The sequence below is a fragment of the Larus michahellis genome, chromosome 19 (genome assembly GCF_964199755.1).
Source record: "Larus michahellis chromosome 19, bLarMic1.1, whole genome shotgun sequence".
Taxonomy (NCBI): Eukaryota; Metazoa; Chordata; class Aves; order Charadriiformes; family Laridae; genus Larus; species Larus michahellis.
Genome location: NC_133914.1, coordinates 5,440,923 through 5,455,214, shown reverse-complemented (window position 1 = coordinate 5,455,214; position 14,292 = coordinate 5,440,923). Strand labels below are relative to the sequence as shown.

Here is a 14,292-nt window from a genome sequence, read left to right as displayed (position 1 = left end):
AAGGTTGCCGTGAGGGCTCCCAGCTCAGGTCTCCCAACAGTTTTAGCGTTTGCATTTTTAGGGATGGGTTCAGCTAAAATATTCCGTCTTTCTGCGTATCCAACTTCCGTTGCGAAATAAAAAGCAGCGTTTTGGCAGGACTGCCTTCTTCCCCGAGCATCCTCCAGCCCCTCGGGACACCAGGGCTGGCAACGCTGCTCCATCCGCCCTCGGACCGCGACCTGCCCGTGCAGCATGCCCGGAACACGGCCGGCTCCGGCACCGCTCCCTTCGAAGCCGCCAGCTCTTGCTTCTTCCTGCTTCTTGTTCCATCTGGCACGAAAACCACAAAAAACCCAAGCTGGGATCCAGCTTTTTCACGACGTCTAACGGCAGCCGGGACAAATCCAGTGCCTCCCAGCAGGAAGGTTATAAAACAGCATCGGCCACGAGTTATTATCCAGCAGCGCCCGAGCAAGCCACAGCCGAGATCCTGCCCGTCCGTCTCAGCCCTAATTACAACCCAGCGAGGTGTGAACGATCCCAGAGCGGTGAAAAGGATTGAAAAACCAGCACCTTTCCGGCAAGATGGAGGATGAGGATGCTGCGGCGGTCCTGCTGCTTCGCTTTCACAGCTCAGGTGATGCTGAGAAACGTCCCCAGGGGATTCCCGGGGGTCCCGCCCGTGACTCGGAGGAAATGAGCCCGGGGGATGCAGGGGCTGCTGCCGGAGCGGGGCTATTACGGTTCTTACGGCTTCTCTGCTGCAGCCGCTGGGTTGGCAGCGGGTCCCGGTAACACGCACACGGCTTTTGCTGCCCAAATGGTCCTTTTCCACCCCAGAATTAGCCTCAGGAAGGTGGTGTCCACTGGCACCAGTCGGGGTCCCAGCCGGTACCACACGGGTGGCCAAGGCTGGGCTCCATCACCACCAGATTTGGCACTGGGAGGGGGACGGGCACATCCCAGGGTGCCGGGAGAAGGTGGGACACTCGTCCCCATTCCCAATGGGATGTAAGGGTGGCCCAGGGGCACCAGCTCCCCCTGGGCAGGGACTGGGGCCAAACCCAGAGGGAGCGGGGCATCTAAACCACGTCCCACTTTTTCTGACACACCCCCCCCAGGACCCCAGGTGGGCTCCTGCCTGATTAAACTGGGACCCCAGACACCCCAGCAGTGTCCCACAGCTACTCACCCCTTTGAGGTTGCTCATGGCTTGGAAGTAGATGAGATACGCCTTCTTGGGCTCCAGCGGCGGGTTCCAGTAGCCACTGTAGGTCTGGTTGTCCCCCACGGTGAAGGGTTTGGCTTCGGTGAGGCTGCTGGCGGGCAGCTCAGCCCCAAAGTAGTGCACGGAGCCACGGGACATGGCGTCGTCAAAGGTGAGCGGCACCGGGAAACACTCCTGCCCACCCAGCTCCCGTTTGAGCTTCTTGGGCCGGTCTTCTTCCACAATGACCTGGTAGGTGCTGGTGAGGACCAAGCACAGGTTAGCTTCATGAAAAGGATGGTCCTGCCCTTCTCTCCATGCTTGACCCCACTGTCCATGCCGTGCCACCCTGTTGGTGGGGGTCTCACCCTCGCACAGCCCCAGGCTAGAATCAGAGAATGGTCTGTGTTGGAAGGGATCTTTCAGATCACCGAGTCCAACCATCACCCCAACACTGCCAAAGCCACCACTACCCCATGTCCCTCAGCACCACGTCTGCCCGGGTTTTAAATACCCCCAGGGATGGCGACTCCACCACTGCCCTGGGCAGCCTCTTCCAACGCTTGACAGCCCTTTGGGTGAAGATGTTTTTCCCAATATCCATCCTAAACCTCCCCTGGCGCAACTCGAGGCCGTTTCCTCTTGTCCCATCGCTTGTTCCTTGGGAGAAGAGCCTGACCCCCCCTGGCTGCCCCCTCCTTTCAGGGAGCTGTAGAGAGCGAGAAGGTCTCCCCTCGGCCTCCTCTTCTCCAGGCTGAACACCCCCAGCTCCCTCAGCCGCTCCTCACAGGACTTGTGCTCCAGACCCCTCACCAGCTCCGTTGCCCTTCTCTGGACACGCTCCAGCCCCTCAAGGTCTTTTTTTGTGGTGAGGGGCCCAAAACTGGACACAGCCCTCGAGGTGGGGCCTCAGCAGTGCCCAGTACCGGGGGACGGTCACTGCCCCAGCCCTGCTGACTCACCTGATGGGAGCCCCTCTGCCCTGCGCTGGCCGCAGCAGCACCGTGATGGTGCTCTCCGACTCGCTCAGCGGCGACGGCATGTCCCCGTAGTCGAAGGTGGGAGCTGCAAAGGGAGCAGGGGTGAGTCCTGGTTCCCAGGGATGCGCTTGGGGCTGCCCTCCTGTGCCGGGGGGGAAACTGAGGCACGAGCAGCCTCACCCAGGGCAAAGCATCACCCATTGGTGTAATGAGAATTATTACAAATACAGAAAAACCTTCTAGGTCTTGAGCAGACATCACAGTTGGGAGAGGACCCAGGGGGTTTCAACCAAAGCGGGGTTCTCAAGGAAGGGTTTCAAAGCCGGTCTGGCAGAGGGGAGGAGGCGGGAGCGGGATCCGACCTCGGCAGGACCCGGCCTTGAGATGCACCCCACGTGCCTGGGCACGACACGGCTCCAAACTGTCGGCACAGCGTCACCGTCCCCCCCAGGGCAGGAGCACGCCCAAGCCAGGCCAGCAGCACCCCCAGAGCAAGCTGGGGGACACCCTCGTGCCCGGCGCAGCCCCGCGGTCCCCAGGCCATCGCTAGCAGCCACTGGGGTCCAGCTCACAAAGCTTTGCAGTTTCGCTGTCCCCATTAGGGCTCATCTCAGCCCATTTGCTGCGGTTAATAGCAACGCAATGAGCAAATAGCCCCAAGTACTGTGAGGCTAATTAACGAAGCCAAATTAATCCCTCGCTTGTAGCCTGATAGCTCAGACAGCACCAGTGCGCTGGGCTGGCCAGAATCCCCAGCCAGAGACCCACGGGCAGCCCAGCTGATGGGTTTGAGGGCTACCCGGGGGGGTGACAGCACGGCTGCCACCACCGAGAGCATCCTTCGATAGCAGCAGCCGGCCACCAAAATCCACGGGAGCGCGCGGGAGGCTCCGGCACTGCCATCACCCACCTGCGCAGAGGAGAAGCACCAGGCGTGGAGCCCGAGGGAACGTACCGGAGATGTTGGTGGTGATCTCGGTGAGCGCCGTCTGGCCAAAGCCCTTGCCGGTGCGGGCCCGGACTGAGAAGAGGTAGGTGGTGCCGGGGTGGAGGTTGGAGAAGACGTGGTAGGTCTCGTTGCGTAGCTTGGAGACGGTGCGTCGCGGGCCGGGCACGTTGACCGCCGGGTCGGAGGATTCGATGCTCTGGTAGCTGATCTGCAGGGACAAGGCAGAGCATCACCAGAGGCCACGGGAGAGCGGAGAGAGCCCGGATCCGGGTGGAGAAGGGGTTAAAGGGATGGATTCAGAGGAGGGGATGGTCATAAGGGCACCCTGGAAAACAGACGCTTTTTGGGGCAAATCTAAAGCAAAGTTCATGGGAAAAGGTGTTGCTGGATGATACTGGTGACCCCCAAAGCAGGACACCCCAGCAGGGACAGATCCTGCTGGCAGGGTGACAGTAGGCCGGATCCATGCTCCAAACGAAGGGCTCGGGGGCAGCCGCTCCTCATCCCCACGACCGAAAGCAGCGGTTCTCCAGATAGCCCCCATTACATCCCCCCCAGGGGACCCTCCCGTGTCCCCGTTGGTCGCCCGCGGGTGCCGCAGCCAGGTGGGACGTACCTCATACTGCGTGATGAGGCCATTGGGCTCCACTGGTTCCTCCCACTTCAGAAATATCATGTCCTCCAGCGGGGTGAAGGTGAGGGACTCGGAGGCGATGCCACCGGGCACTGGGGAAGGAAAGGGGACGTGTTTGGATGCGGCAAGAAACCAGGCTGGAAGGAGAAATCCTGCGGGAAACGCCTCCCTGCAGCAGCCACCGAGCCACCGCGTCCCCTCTGCCACGTCACGCAGCTCCGGCACAGGTCACCAGCCCATGGACCCCAGGGGGATGCTCCCCAGGGGAATGACATTCCCACCGTGCTCCCGGCGCTCCGGTGACACTTTGCCATGGCGGGGGAGGTCCCCACGCCACGGCACAAACCCCGCAGGCACCGGTTCTGGCATCGCACCCAGTTTCCGACAGCACAGCAGCAAGCCCCTGCGTGCCATCACCAGCGGAGCCCACACGAGGAAAGGAAAAAAAATAATTCCCTTTTCCCATAGAATCTAAACCCCCCCGCCGGAGCCACCAGCATCCTCGGGAGACATTGCCGGCACTCCCCCCGGCGAGCAATAACATCCTCATCCACAGCCAGGCTCGACATGCCCCAGCCTTCCCCTCTAATTAACACCGACAACAATAATAACCGCAAACGATAACAGCGATCGACAGCACCAGGATCAATATTCCCTTCTTTCCCATGGATTTCTTGACCTGAGGGGGTCAGCGAGGAGGACAGGAGAGGCGACGGCCCGGCAAAGACCACGATTCACCAGCAGCATCCTCTCCTGCGGGCTTGCACACCCAAAAGGGTGTCAAAAAAGGGACGTCGGCTCTCCCCCTCTCTTTTTTCTTTTTTGCAGCTTTCGTTCGGATCTAATTATGGGGCCGAGGGAGAGGGATCGCCTTCCGCGCGCTTCCCACCGTGCGAATACACAATTTCCACTTGATTTACAAGTTAATTTAATCAGAGGCGCCGTGTCCTACACGTGTACACAAGGCGCTTATTAAATTCGCGGAGAATTACGGAAACCTTTAGGGCAGGAATATGCGTACCTATATAGATATTTTTATATATATAGCCTACATATTTTTTTAGATATATATATATATAGGTACAGGCACCCTACGCTTGTGCGTACACCAGGATAAGACTGGCAGAGGTACACAGCAGCTCCCAGGTGTGTGTATACCCCTCTGCCATACGTATACACATGTATATACGTATTTATGTATTTATAGATAGTTATTCTCGCTTGCCTTGCATGCGTCCTGCCCACCATTGCAGCACCACCACGCCGCAACGATATTTCCACGGGCACCCGGGGCTGAGGTTTCCTGCATAGTCCAAAATCTCCAGCCGTGGCACACCGACCTTCCCTGGATCTATATGGGCCACTTAAACGCCAGCTGGGCAACCTACGGATGGGTCACCCTCTTCTCTCGGTGCCCACGCACCCAGGAGCCAGCAGGGCTTTGCCCAAGGTCCAAGGGGGATGCTGCGAACAGCTCCCTTGATTTGACCAGTTAATGCCCTAGAAACGGGTTTTCCAGCCCAAAAACAGGGTTTAGCACCCAGGATGGTGCTCCCACCCCCTGCCCGGAGACAAACCCCAGCGCTGCACCAGCTGATGCTGCAACCGAAGCTGGCCTCCTGCCATAATAAACCACAATCGAGGGTCCTACTATTAACGAGCCTTCGCCGCCGTGGCTTAATTGCACGGGGCGGCTGCTCATCAGCCAGTCGTGGGAGCCCGAATCCTCATCACCCTCCCGGGCAGGGAGATGCCGGGCCAGGCCTAGGTGTAATATTTGCAATATATCCATAGGGGGATATCCATTGCTCGATGCCACCCAAGACCGAACGTCTACGCGGCTCCAAGTTCAACCCAAGGGGGAAGCCGCAAGCACCGGTGAATCGAGGCAAAGCAGCTGGAGGGATTACGGTGTAGCGAAAAAACATCTGGAGCTGCTGTATTAATATTCAATAAGAAAACAGCTGGAGCAATCACAGCACAGTGAGAACAGCTGAAGCAATTACAGCCAGAAAATAAAGCGTCGGAAGCGTGAAACTGGGTGCTCCGGGTCGGACAGGCTCAGGGATGGGGATACAGAAAGTGCTGATGTGCAGAGAAAGGCGCTGAATTTAGGCTTTGGAGATGAAACCGGGACCCTGAGATCCTCCCGGCTCCGCTCCAGCTCTGCAGGTTTTGCTTTCCAGCCTGGAAAACGGGAGCGATGAACAATAAACGCACAAAGCTGCACGTTTCGGTGGGTCCCAAATCAAGGCGGGTCCCATGCAGGGGCATTTCACGGCAGGCTTTGCCTCGGGGGGTGTCCAGGGGGTCTGGAGCCGTCCGGATCCTTTGCATTTATTAATTCTTCCACCCAAATTGCTGATTCTTGTTGCTAAAAAGTGCTTTGGAGATTAATTCAGTTCTTGCCTAAGAAGAAGGTGACTCCACAGGGATGCTCCAGCCCCTCTCAGCGCCCACCCCAGCTCCTTGCCCCCCACGCAAGCCCCAGCCGCTGCTGCCCTCACGGACCAGGAGAAGACCCCCTCGCCCCACGGCTGCAGGACCAGCGTCGGTGCAGCAGCTTTTGGGGGCTGCCCTTGAAGGCAGCTGAGTCTCCACGGCACAGGCTGGAGATGCCGATGGGACAGCGAAAGGGAATGGGACGAGGGGAAGGAGTCATTAGCGGGAGCTGCCAGCCCTGGATGTGGCCCGTCACTGATGGGCGGCACCGGAGACACGGAGCCGGCTCTGCCCTGTACCTCTTATCACATTCGCCAGATCCCTGGAGCCCAAAATGCCCAGAGCACTCTGCTGATGGAGAGCCACAGCCGGGGACCGCGGCGCAGGGTAAGGCCAGGCGTGGGAGACCTCTCCGGTGGCCCCAGCTCCAGGACATCCTCAGGGAAGGGCTGGGCGGGAGCAGGAGACGCCAAACCCAGGAGTCCTGGAGCAGCGCTGGAGCCTCCAGCGCGGACGTCAGCCCCGCTCGGGTGCCAGCAGCGGGGACATGACCCCGGGCACGGCCACCATGGGGAGAAGGGAAACAGCTCGGCTGCTCAGGAGCAAAGTTGGTGGCAACTCAGGGGACCAGACGCCCCTCATCAACACGCAGAGCGGGTTTGAACCACCAGAACCCGCAAACGCAACTGGGGCAGAGCACTGGGGAAGCCGAGCAAAGCTGTGCCGGGCTCCGGTTAACAGCGCTCTCCCAGAAACATCACAACGCCAAACTAATCAGCGACCGAGCGGATGAAAGATGTTACCTAAGTGTGCAAAGCACTGATTGTTTTAATTGTTATTATTATCGCTGCTAGGCTTTGGTTCCACACCAAGGGAGGGGCGAGGATGATTCGTGCTGGGAGAAGCCAGCCATCGGCCAACTGCTGTGCCCTTCACCCGACTGGGAACGGCTAAAACGCTCCTCTGGAAGGACAAGGGTGGCATTTCCATGGCAATGGAGGATGTTTCTCCACCAGAGCAACCGGTGCTGCCCCGTCCCCATCCGATCACCTCGTTCCCCCAAGCTGCTCCCAGGATTTCCCTTCCCCAGCCGCCACCGTCGCCCCTTTCTCCCACCTCCCCTCGCACAGCCCCAGGGCTGCAACAGCCTTTTCGCCTCCCCCTTAGCACGATGGCCGCAGGAGATATTCCCATCATGCCCCCGGCCAAGAACCGACGTACATCGTGCCACAGGAAACACCCCGGCTGCTCACCAGCCGCCGAGTGACGGCTTTTAGGGACGACGCACCTCCCCGAGGGGACTCACCATCCTCATCCGTCTGGAAAACCACCTCCTTGCCCTCCTTGCGACCCTCGGGGTTGGAGAGGATGAGCTTGACGTGGATGTTCTTGTAGGGCAGGAGGTTTTTGATGGTGTAGCGGTTGGCGTTACGCTCCATCTTCACGCACTCCCGGAAGGTTTGGTTGTGGCCGGTGCCCACGAAATAGCGGTAGCAGAGCGAGACGGTGTAGGTGTGACAGCGGGTCAGGTTGTAACCCAGCGGCTCCCACTGCAAGGTCAGCTGCCTGGACTGGATTTCGGAGAAAGCCAGGCCTTTGGGGGCCCGCATGGGCTCTGTTGGGGGGGGAAGAGAGATGGGGAGAGATGAGCGATGAAGCAAAACATCTCATGGGTTTACGTGTATTATCAGGGAAAGCCCTTTTACAGCACAGGAACAAGACAGGCGGGTGCGGAGAGCATCCCTGACCCCAAAACTGGGACCAGCCCCGCCACAGGATGCTGCTCCCCGCGATGTCCCCAGCCCTGGGCCCAAAGCCACCAACACTGCAGGGACAGCCACCCCCTTGGCTCATCGTCCCCTGCAGAGGTGAAGCCGGGTACCAGCCCTGGGCCGGCGCAGAGCCACGGTGAGCACCGGGAGCACCCGCGCCACGAGTAGCCCCGAAACGAACCAGAAAAACGTGTCCACAGGATGGGAGCCCTCGTGTTTTCATCGAGTCCATGTCAGCTCTTGAAAGGACAGAGACCGAGTGCCATCACCGGGAAGGAGCTTAATTAGCTCTAATTGGCACGAACAGGAGAAGATGGATTTAATGAGGAGCGGAGCTCCTTTGCCAACAGCGCGCACACACACGCAGAGATGGTTTGGGTTAACGGCGGTGACTCCTCTCCACACCCAAGGGTGGTGGGAAGGACCCCGAGAGGGACGGAGGGTCTTTGCCCACCCCGACCCAGAGCTGATCTCCCAGGGATTTGCGCCGCGGAGCAATTTGGGCAGCTCAGGGTCGCAAGAGGCTTTCGCAACCTCAGCGGATGCTCCTGCGGGTCCCGATGCCCTTGTGGGACAGTGCGAAACCCCAGTTGGTTTTGGAGCGGGGAGCACGGCCACAGACACACAGCCCCACGCTGCGGGGACCCCGGCTTTAACCTGCCACCGCGTCCGGCTCTGCCAAAAGCCACCAAACCTCAGTCCCGGTGGCCACCGACATCGCTCCCAGTGGGCGGCCAAGGGCACAGGGACCTCTCCCCACTCCTCTCCCCAAGGCCACCAGAGCCCCCACACCTCCCCAGGCAGGACCGCGTGGTGCCAGGCTTCAACCCCCGCTGTCCTTTTCATTCCAGTGTATTTAAAAGCTCCGGGTGAGGGCCAGCAGCACGGCACACAGGGCCAACAGTGGCCAGCGGTACATGGCCGTGTGGGGAATGTCCCCTTGACCCAGGGGCTGCAGGATACATCCGCCCAGGGGCTTTTTCCAGGTTCCCCCTCGCCCCCCGGGCCAGATCCTGCAAAGCATGGGAGATGCAGTGCCGGGCAGACGGGCTGGTGAGACTCCGAGGATGCAGAGGATCCCACCGCAGCTGCTTTTCGGGTGGAGGAAGAGCGGCTGTGTCACCATCTGCAAACCCGCTGTGACCCAGGGGACACCAAGGCGAAAAACGCATCATTGCAGCATGTGGGCAGAGCCAGGGAAGCCTGAACACGGTAACCACGGGGTATTAAGTACAGGGCGCTGAGAGTGTCACACAGCGCCTGTCATCGGCTTCAGGGTAATAAGGAAACCTGGGCTTTCCCCAGCGCCTCTAAAAACTAATCTGGGATGAAAAGCCGCCGCCAGCCCCTCGTCACGATGCCTGGGTCGGGGTTTGCATCTCCCCCTCCATCCCTGCGCAGGGTTTGCATCTCCCCCTCCCCTCCCACGCCTGAGCACACCCGTCTGTGACGCCCACCCTGCTCACAGGGCTCCCCACGGCCACAGCCAAAGCCACCGGGGACACCCCGCAGCCCTGGGGATGCGACCGTGTCCTGCTCCGCTCCTGCCGGCTGTAAGGAGGATGCGCGCTCCGGTCCCCGTCCGCGGGGCAATGCTCCGGGCTTGCTCCCAGCTTTTGCTGGGTTGGGGATATTTTTGGTGCAGGGTCCCAGCCCAGCAACACGGCGGTGCCGGGTCTTGGGGCGAACACGGCACGACAACGCCGCGCCGCCTCCACGCCGTCTCCTTGCCTTCGACTTTGCTCAATTACCAGCAGTTAAACCCCGGCATCAGGAAGGCGGTTGCCATGGAGCGTCTGAAACGCTGCTGCCAGCCCCACCGGAGACGGGGACATTCCCCCAACCCAGGTCACCCCCCGTGGGGATGCGGGGTCAGACACTCCTGACAGAAACAAGTTCTCCTGCAGCCCCACGGCGCTGGAGAAGTCTCCCCGCATCGCCCCCCAGCGATGGGGACACCAGACCAGCAGCACGGTCGCACCGCAGGCTCTGTTGGGGCATTTGGCAGAGAGAAACCCCAACTCGTCCCTTCCCTGGGGACACCCCGAGGGGTCTTTGGCAGGGATGGGGTTGCCCTGAATTACCCCCAGGTCATCGCCGTGCATGGGAAGGCAGCGCCCCCCACCCAAGGCCATCCCCCCTCCGGTGAGGCAGAGGATTAACATCGTTTGAGAAGAAATATTTTGAGAGGCGCCGACTGCTCCAAACCAGGCACTGGAGAATAATCCACAGCTCCCTCTGAGGAGGGAATGAGATGGGAACCTCTAGGGACAGCCAAGGGGCTCGCTCACCCTCGGGGACTGGAGCGCTGTGTCCAGGTCTGGGCTCCCCGGTTCAAGGAGGACAGGGAACTGCTGGAGACGGGACAGCAAAGGGCTACCAAGGTGCTGAGGGGACCTGCCTGGCTTCCTCCTGTGTGCAGAGAGGTGGTGGAGCCTGGAGCATGGAAGGGCTACTGCGGAGAGAGACCTTTTTCTGTGGAAAGAGACCTGGGAGTCCTGGGGGACAACAGGGTGACCATGAGCCAGCAATGGGCCCTGGTGGCCAAGAAGGCCAATGGCATCCTGGGGTGCATCAAGAAGAGTGTGGCCAGCAGGTGGAGGGAGGTCATCCTCCCCTTCTGCTCTGCCCTGGGGAGGCCACATCTGGAGCGCTGGGTCCAGTTCTGGGCTCCCCGGGTCAAGAAGGACAGGGAACTGCTGGAGAGGGGACAGCAAAGGGCTACCAAGATGCTGAGGGGACTGGAACATCTCTCTGCTGAGGAAAGGCTGAGGGATTTGGGTCTCTTCAGTCTGGAAAAAAGACGGCTGAGGGGGGATCTCATCAACACTTATAAATACTGAAAGGGGGGGTGTCAGGAGGATGGGGCCAGGCTCTTCTCAGTGGTGCCCAGTGACAGGACAAGGGGTAATGGGCACAAACTGGAACATGGGAAGTTCCACCTCAACATGAGGAGGAACTTCTTTACTTTGAGGGTGGCAGAGCCCTGGCACAGGCTGCCCAGAGAGGTGGGGGAGTCTCCGTCTCTGGAGACATCCCAACCCCGCCTGGAGGCGTTCCTGTGCCACCTGCTGTGGGTGACCCTGCTCTGGCAGGGGGTTGGAGGGGATGATCTCCAGAGGGCCCTTCCCACCCCTGCCCGTCTGGGATTCCGTGATTCTGTGATACCTGTGCTGAGATTTGGGGATGCCCTGCGCTGGATGCCGCCATCTCCTGCAGCCCCGGGGAGGGGGAGACACCGTCTCCTGCCGGTGTTTCCCAGCCCCGGGGACGGGAACCAGCTGCGCGGCAGCTGCTGACTCTGTGCGTCCCACTGAGGTCGCGCCCGGCTGCTGCTGACTCTGAGCAGCAAAAACCCACCGATCATCAGGATATTTTCAGGCTCGAGGGATATTCAGCCCCTCTGCACAGGCTGACTGCGCTGGTTCGGGATCTGGGCTCACCCACGCACCCTGCTACCCTCCGGCCGCTATCACACCCTGGGGTTAATTAGCGGTCCCTTCCCAAGATGCTGCTACAGCTGCTAAAAACTTAATTAAAGGCAAATTGATCAGAGGAGTGATGCTTCAAGCTCCTGGACTGCACCAGCAAACACCCTCAGCACCCATCCAGCCCCAGCCATGCTCCCTGCCCAGGGCTTGGGGTGGCAGAGACCTCGCCCAAGGCCACCGGGGGTGGCTGGGGACCTCGCCCAAGGGCACCCGGGGTGGCAGGGGACCTCGCCCAAGGCCAGTCACAGTGGCAGGGGACCTTGACCAAGACTACTCAAGGGGGCAGGAGACCTTGCCCAAGACCATCCTGAGTGGCAGGGACCTTGCCCAAGACTACTCAAGGGGGCAGGGGACCTTGCCTACAGCCAGTGGAGTGGCCAGGGACCTTGCCCAAGGCCACCCAGGGTGACAGGGGCCAGTTGGGGTGGCAGGGACCTCACCCAGGACCCCAGGGTGGCCAGGATGCAGCGTGGGACCCACCTGCACACTTGGTGCGGCTGATGAGGGGCGGCCCCGGTTTGCCGGTGCCCCCCTCGCCGGGTCGGGTGAGCAGGACGCTGATCTCGTACTCGGTGTCCGGATCCAGGTGCCAGAGCTTGTAGGTCTGCATGTTGACAGCATGGACCTCCGACCAGGGCCCTGAGGTCATGCGGTACTCGATCTCCTTGCGCACGATAGGGCCGTCGCCGATGATGGAGTTGGTGTTGAGCTGGATGATGAGGTAGGTGGAGCCAGCCCGGAGCAGCTGGGGGGGTGCGATGGGTGTGGGGGGCTCTGGAAGAGAACAGAGAAGGGGCAGGTGGAACATCCCCCTCCAGGAACAGCTCCACAGCATCCCCAGCCCTGGAGCGAGGCCAACACTGGCACAACCACAGGGACCACAATTTTATTATATTTTTGACTATCTAAAGTCAAGACATTCATGTGGTCTTGATGGCATGGACATGCGATGACGGGCTGGAGCCCCTCTGCTGTGAGGACAGGCTGAGAGAGCTGGGGGGGTTCAGCCTGGAGAAGAGAAGGCTCCAGGGAGACCTTAGAGTCCCTTCCTGTATCTGAAGGGGGGCTACAAGAAAGCTGTGGAGGGATTTTTTCACAAGGTCATGTAGCGATAGGACAAGAGGTGATGGCTTCAAACTGAAAGAGGGGAGATTTAGATGAGGTCTGAGGCAGAAATTCTTGGCTGTGAGGGCGGTGAGCCCCTGGCCCAGGTTGCCCAGAGAAGCTGTGGCTGCCCCATCCCTGGAGGGGTTCAAGGCCAGGTTGGACGGGGATTGGAGCAACCTGGGCTGGTGGGAGGTGTCCCCGCCCAGGGCAGGGGGTTGGAACGAGATGATCTTTAAGGTCCCTTCCAACCCAAACCATTCTACAATTCTGTGATCGTCTCTTCCCAAACAAATCCATCACCCTTATTACACTGCAGAGCATGGGACAAACTTGGATCCCCTGCCCAGACGATGTGGGGATCGACATCGAAGTATGGCAGCACACCCTCCACTCTTCAAACTTCAGCCCGTGCATATGCCCTGCATCATTTTTCATGAGGCTTTAACAGCTGCAACAGGGTTTCATCTGATCAAACCTTAATTATCTTTATAAGATACGCTGCCCAGCACGGTGCTGCACAGTTTCACCATAATTAATTAATTCCCACCCACTGCAATCAAAAATAAACGATCTAAGGCCACCGCGAAACGTAGTTTCCTGGGTTTGTGCTGAACCATCCACGTGTAGCAACTCATTCCTAGCGAGCAACTGCGATCCCACCGCCCCGAGCATCCCACCTTCCTCTTCCTCTCCAAACAATGGAGCTGAAACAGCCCATCCATGGCCCAGAAACCTGGTGGGCAACAGCAAGTCACCCACCTTTCACGATGAGCTCGGCGAAGTTGGAGACGCCCGAGCCGCGGCTGGACTGGGTGACGCAGCGGTAGAGGTCCTGCTCCTCCTTGGACACCTCGTCCAGCTGGAAGGTGGCCAGGAAGCGCCGGTGGCTGATGTGCTTCACGGAGGCGGCAGGGACCACCTCGCCGCTCTGCCTCTGCCCCCCGAGGAGAGACAAGATGTCACCAGGAGGCATGGCGTGACATCCAGAGCCACGCAACATGTCCCCAAATGATGCCTGCTTGAAAGCAGGGGGGATTGCCCTTCTCCTCCCTTCCCAGTGGTGTCTTCTCCCAAAGGGAAGGCACGGAGGCGTTGCAGAAACAATGCGTGGGGTTGATGGTGGAGATGCTGGTTTCCCCACCGTCGTCGCTCACCTGCATGAGGAACCGCTCGGCCTCGGCGGCTTTGCCAGCGGCCACGCACTGGAAGGTGGCATTCTGTCCCGCGTTGACCTCCACATCGCCCAGGCGGGAGAAATGAGGAGCTTTCGCTGTCGAGGGACGCAAACGTTGGCATTGCTGCAAAAATCCCACCGCAGCCCAAAAACCCACCTGGGATGCTGGGGCTGGGCTCGGTCCCCAACCTCCCAGCCCAGCCAGGATCCCTCCCCAGCAAGCCCACAGTGGAGATCCTGGGCAGGATCCAGAGCCCAGAGTCAGGGATTTGTCCCCGTACAACTGGCCGGTGTCCTGGGGAGGAACGCAGCCTTCCCCTCCAGCATCCCACAGCGCTGGTGCCAGATGCAGGCTACGGGGTTGACAGAGGAGGTCAGACCTCCCACCCCAGCCTAGAAGAAATAGGAGGTGAATCCCAACAGCCAACACGTTGGGACAGCCCTGGGATTTCAGATCCCCACTGGCCCCTCTTGATGGGGACACTCTGGCCACATGTTCACTCTGCGCTTCTCCAAGGTTTTATAAAAACTGAAGCGACGTTGGAGCTGGTGGG

The 14,292-nt window shown here is 60.0% G+C and overlaps 1 protein-coding gene across 4 annotated transcripts in view; it reads right to left on the bottom strand.

The window, feature by feature from the left end:
* PTPRU (protein tyrosine phosphatase receptor type U) overlaps positions 1 to 14,292 on the bottom strand; it is a 153,679-nt gene that overhangs the window by 111,734 nt on the left and 27,653 nt on the right. For all 4 annotated transcript variants that reach the window (XM_074563050.1, XM_074563051.1, XM_074563052.1 and 1 more), the window contains exons 5-12: positions 13,719 to 13,834; positions 13,324 to 13,498; positions 11,938 to 12,231; positions 7,501 to 7,809; positions 3,735 to 3,844; positions 3,125 to 3,326; positions 2,152 to 2,254; positions 1,175 to 1,448 (exon numbers count right to left, since the gene is read on the bottom strand). In XM_074563050.1, the coding sequence (XP_074419151.1) occupies positions 1,175 to 1,448; positions 2,152 to 2,254; positions 3,125 to 3,326; positions 3,735 to 3,844; positions 7,501 to 7,809; positions 11,938 to 12,231; positions 13,324 to 13,498; positions 13,719 to 13,834 (1,583 nt within the window). The remainder of the gene's footprint in view (positions 1 to 1,174; positions 1,449 to 2,151; positions 2,255 to 3,124; positions 3,327 to 3,734; positions 3,845 to 7,500; positions 7,810 to 11,937; positions 12,232 to 13,323; positions 13,499 to 13,718; positions 13,835 to 14,292) is intronic.